At 18.2% G+C, this 6123-nt stretch overlaps 1 protein-coding gene across 1 annotated transcript; it reads left to right on the forward strand.

Annotated features, from left to right (window-relative positions):
* Nucleotides 1-2948: 2948 nt before the first annotated feature.
* Nucleotides 2949-4249, forward strand: PGO_000010 (variable surface protein; the record flags this gene model as incomplete). Its single annotated transcript, XM_028690690.1, has 3 exons — nt 2949-2981; nt 3116-3973; nt 4097-4249. The coding sequence occupies 3 exons, from the start codon at nt 2949-2951 to the stop codon at nt 4247-4249; spliced, it is 1044 nt and encodes a 347-aa protein (XP_028546491.1).
* Nucleotides 4250-6123: the final 1874 nt, after the last annotated feature.

Here is a 6123-nt window from a genome sequence, read left to right on the forward strand (position 1 = left end):
AAACAGATATTATAATTCCAATTATAAATCCTAAAATAAAAAATCGTAATGATATAAAATAAATCCTAAAAATAAATACAAATATGAAATCGTAAAGCTATATAAAAAATCCTATATCCTAAAATACTATAACTCAATACAAGAATTAAAATACATGAACCATAAACCTTTTTACCTATATTTATGCATTTGAAAATATGATCATAATATATAATAAATATGTTTAGAACAATACTGAATTATATATAAATGTATTATATATTAATTAAAATCAATGATGTATTTAGAATACCGAATTATATTTAATTTATTACAATAACATTGTTAATGATTCTATCAACAAATAAAATGTAGCCTAAATTATAAGAAATATTTATGTTCAAAAAGTATTTAGCCTAAATTCTAAAAACTCATAATAAAACTACATAAATTTAAGGATAAATTACATTGAAATTTTTTAATAAATATTAAAAGATAACTCTCATATATATTATGACTTAACATTCAACTATATATTTTGAAGCTCAAAAAGTGTTAATTTTAAGGAATGTTCAGTTTTTTATTTATTAAACAGTATTAAGAATTTTCCGTAGATATTTTGAGAAGTTTTCATAATTTTAGTAATATAATTTAGTATATAAATATATTTAGAGCATATTTTTGTTTCATACTATTATATTTAATTTATTTGTATTTGAATATATTTTAATAAAATTTATTTAATTAAATTTATTATTTTATAATTAGGTATTCACTTATCATTTTTACTGATGAACATAATAATAATAAAATGCATGAAAACATATGGAAAAATTTATTACCAATAAATTTTTATTAATATTATAAAGGAAAATATAATATAAAAAAAACGAATAAAAAATGTATTCACCTAAATTATTGTTATAGATAGAATCTCAATATTGGAAAATTTAATTATACGATAAATGAAATATGTATATTTATATTTTAAAAAATTTATATTTTTAAAATAAATTCTACATTAAAAAAAATAGCATTATTATTTTCATTTTTTAATATATGTTGTATTAATTATATATTAATATCCATTCCTATTAATATAATATTCTATCCTATTTCCATCCAATTTATTGTGCATTTCATATGGAAATTCATTAATATGTAACAAATATACGTGTGAAATATTTTATATATTGAGTTATATGTAGTCATAAAAACTACATATATTATATATATATATATTAATTTGCAACATATAACTAATTTTATACAATAATACATTAATCTTGAAACTATATCAACTCTATTATACAAATATACTAGTGAAGATTTTATATGATATGTAACAAAGAAATAATATTCTAATATTCTAATATTTTATTATTATAGGGGAAGGCACATTTATTTATTATTATCTATATGAAAAATTAATGTTTATGTAACTTATGTATTAAATAGTATGGCACTTCTTTGATAATATAGTAAATAATATGATAACAGTTATTATGTATAAACCTAATTAAATCTATTATTTCTTGATATTTGACCTTTACAGTTTTATTACATTGTATATTTATATTTTTTTTAAATATGTATAATAAATAAATTATTTTTTTAACATATTATTGACATGTAAATTAAATCAAATTTACATCAAATTATTACACCTTTTTTTACAATTTATTATATTGGAGTATAAATAATATAAGAAATTTTGATACATTAATAAAAAATTAAAGAAAAATAATAAAAATATCATTATGAATTTAATATTTTGTGAATTATATGCGAAAATAGGTATAATAAAAATAATACATATATTATATTATTCTTTCCTTATATGGAGGAATATCTATATTTTCATTTACTAGATTTCACGAAAAAAATAATTTGTTTGGCATATCGGGGATGAATAAATTAGATTTAATAAAATGAAGAAAAAATTAAAATAAAAAATATAATATTATATTATTGAATAATATTACTTTGAATAATAATATATAAAAATAAAAAAATAAATACATTATATCAAAACTCTAAGAATTTATTTTTATACGTAAATTATTTTATTATAACAGTATATTATATAATGTAAAAAATATTTATTCATTATAAAGTAGTATGGATATTATATATAATATGTAATTATATGTCTAAATTATATTTCTTATTTATACATAATATTAAATTTATATGAATAAAATATTATATAATATAAATAACTCATTTATAAGTAAATATATGTATACTCATGTTAAAAAATTATTTACAATCCACTATATACTCATATTAAAGTAAATATAACTTATAAAATATTATTTACATTATTTTAATAAGATTCACATAATTTAAGATACATTACATTATTATGTTCCTAATATTTTTTTTAAAAATGTAATCAAGGCCTTAGTACCAATCTAATAATTGATAAAATAAAAATATTTAAAACCAAAATAATCAAATAGTATATATACTCATGAATGATTTATTAACCTTTTGTTTTGAACTAATATATTTTATAAATATAGGATTGCAAATATTTTTACAATGTAATTAAAGACATAAACTTAATAATTTATAATGAAATTATTTACTATATTACATGTAGAATTTATTTTATAATGAGAATTATATATTATATAAGTTGTGTTATATATAATGTTATTATAAATAAGATGTTTTTTTAGATTTTACTATATAGTTCGAACTATATGAAATTATTTTTCTTATTATGATATGTTTTTTAAATAACATCAACTTTCCTAGTAAGAATAACACTAACACAATTATAAATGTATAATAAATTTAATAAAACTGCGAATTCAATATAAAATATGTAGAATTAAATAACATCATATGTGTTATAATATGTGATGTGAATATAATATTTACCCTGATATGTTTAACAAATAAAAATTTATTATAAAAAGTGTAAAACTTATTTTTTTTCTTTATAGGATACATAAATTATGTCTAGTGACACTAAATCAGAGGATGAATACGTATAATTTAAATGTTTAATAAAAACAAACTTAATAATCATAGTTTTAAAATGTCATATTTATTAAAAATTAAAGCCAAATTTTTTTCTTAAAAATTTAATAATTTTTGTTCATATTATTACTTTGATTTATAGTTCGATTTTAATGGTATATTTCCCGAATGTACAGATGGTTTCGACTGGGATACAGGGGCATTTAGAGGTCGGGGAGATGCTAATAAATTCACAACTTTGTGTAGTGGCCTTAATTTAAAATTAACAACTGAAAATAGATCCACAGAATTTTCAGAACTATGTCGCGTTCTTGGTTTATATTTAAAGCATATAGAAACAAATAAAAATGAACATGCGCAAAGGTGTTGTAAATTATTCTATTATAATTTAAAAAAAGATATAATAGATAATTTTACATTAAAATATACTGGTTCTGAAAATTGTTATAGGATAATGACAGAATACAGAAGAGATAATTTAGACACTCAAATATCTAGTATATGTTTGGATCATTTTGTCAATATTGGTAATGATACATTTAAAATAATGAAAAATCTTTTTGAAATATATAAGTACATTAATCTTTTTGAAACTCAGCCAATTCAGAGGACCACTACAAATATGCATAAATTTAAAAGCTCCATAGAAAAATTAGAAACACATCTTTATAAGTATAAAAATCAACTTAAGTTAGAACTCGAAAAAATTATTAAAAGATGTGAAGGCTATAAAAAAAATTGGAAGACTGTACTGACTGGCGTGCATGCCTCATATCACTTATATGATAAATGGATAGAAGAAAGAAGAATTAAAATCAATGAGGAAAATGCGGGAGCAAAAAAGAGTAATGAGGGACACGGAGAAACACTGAAAACCAATGTATTAAGACCTAAAGTCTTAATGCACACTGGGGTAGACGTGGAAACACACACAGGAATAAGTGTTGGAATGATTTTTATAACTTTTTCTTTATTAATAATTATGTTTATTTTGTATAAAGTTAAAAACAAAATAAATATAACAAATTTATGTTGTATTATAATTTATCATAGAAATATTTTTAAAATATACATATAATATAAATAAACAATAAATAAAGATATTATTTTATTTTTTATTCAGTATACCCCTCATTTTTCGTTTTTAAAACCAAGGGTAAGGAAATTAAGAAGGGTGTTGAAAAAAAATAACAAGAAAAACCTTGGTCTTATGGACACATTTGATTTTGAATACAAAAATTCTTTAGATGATATGTATAAAATAGCATATAGTTAAATTAGCAAAATCCAATAAATAAGTAATATTAGTTAATGGATCCAATTTATTTAACTTTAATAAACACAATATAACATTTGAATCTGTTGTAAAAAATTAATATAATTATATTAATATGATATTATATTGAATAGATAATAAAGAATGTCTATAATACCTAGTTAAATGCCATAATATATGAAAATTCAATTTTGAATTTTTAATACAAAAGGAAGAATAAACATATTTATAATATAAAAATAGAATAAATTAAATACATATATAACATATCCTTATTTACTAAAATTATGGTACACTATAATAATTGATTTACAGATACATGCATTGTGTTTTCAACTCACACTAAATTTCACAGAACAAAGTATTATCTGTTAGAGGAAAATTATACTATAATATTCGAATATCATTTTTCTGATTGTAAATACATATATATAATAATTTATTTGTTTGAAATAATATTGAAAATATTATCATTGTTATACTTTCTTTTTGGCGAAATCATATATGTGCAACTCATGAAAGTATTGTGTTGATATTTTATATTTTTTTCGAACTAATATAATATAAACAAAAAGAAAGGGTAAAAGAAATGAAATAAACAATATAATTAGCACAATAATGTTTTGCAAAATATATGTACTTGCTAACAATGTATATCTATAAAAATTAGGATATATTTAGTGCATGTAAATATGTAGAATGATTACAAATTAAAATATATATGCATAATTTTAATGGAGTCCAAAATAAAAAATACGATTCATAATTATTATATATTAATACTGTAAAAATTTTTTATTAATTATCTAAATTAGTTATATATATATTTATTCCATTGATAATCATTAAATACTATTTTTTAATTAGAGTATATCTCTCCAAGGCCTTTCAGCAAATAATTGAAAAAATGCAAAAATAATTTGTCCAAAAAAATGGGTATTATTTTTGCAAGTTAACAATAATTTTCATATTAATTAAGGAAAATATAAAGGATAATAAAAAAATAAGATATTATTTAGTTTTATAATAATAAAGTAAAATTTTTAATTTTTTTTACATGTTGTACAAAAATAAACCTCTGCTGTTATATAATATATTTTTTGCACTTTCACTGTATTGTACATTTTAAAATAGTATTTTTTTGTTAATTATTTTATATAGTATCTTGGTGTTTATTTAAAAATTATATATATCATGGAATCATATATTTTTTATACTATATTAAAATATCATACCTTGAATGCTTTATAAAATATATATCTACCATATACTACACATATTTTTATATACTATTTATATATTATAATGATTAACGATCATACTTAGTTATAATTCCATATTTAACAAAATCAAAAATATAATAATATATATGAAAATGAAATAATAAAGAATGAAACCATATTTTTCAATGGTAGAATATAATTTAAATACAATTTTGCATTTATGCAAAACATTAAATATGATAAATACATGAGTTACGAATTATACATTATTATAATGTATTAAAATTATTCCAACCTTGAAATATAATTCTACTTTTATAATTATGTTTTCATTACAAACTAAGAATATATTAAACTTCACATGTAATATGATTTCATCCTATTTGTTACTTATGAACAATTTTCTAGTAAGTGTTTTCTGAAAAATAACTAGAAATGAGACATTAAGAATTAGCATATAATTTAAGTATTAAATATGTTAGTAATATTAGAAAAACATCTAAAAATAAGATATACTTCTATATTATGTAACAATAATTCCATAATAATAATACACTAATGTCTTTGCAGATTTATATAAATTTAATTTATTCTAGTATAAGCATAATAAAAATTTTAAATATATATTTTAAATATAATCATGAAAAATAA

Source organism: Plasmodium gonderi, assembly GCF_002157705.1.
Source record: "Plasmodium gonderi DNA, contig: Pgo-contig_1, whole genome shotgun sequence".
Classification (NCBI taxonomy): Eukaryota; Apicomplexa; class Aconoidasida; order Haemosporida; family Plasmodiidae; genus Plasmodium; species Plasmodium gonderi.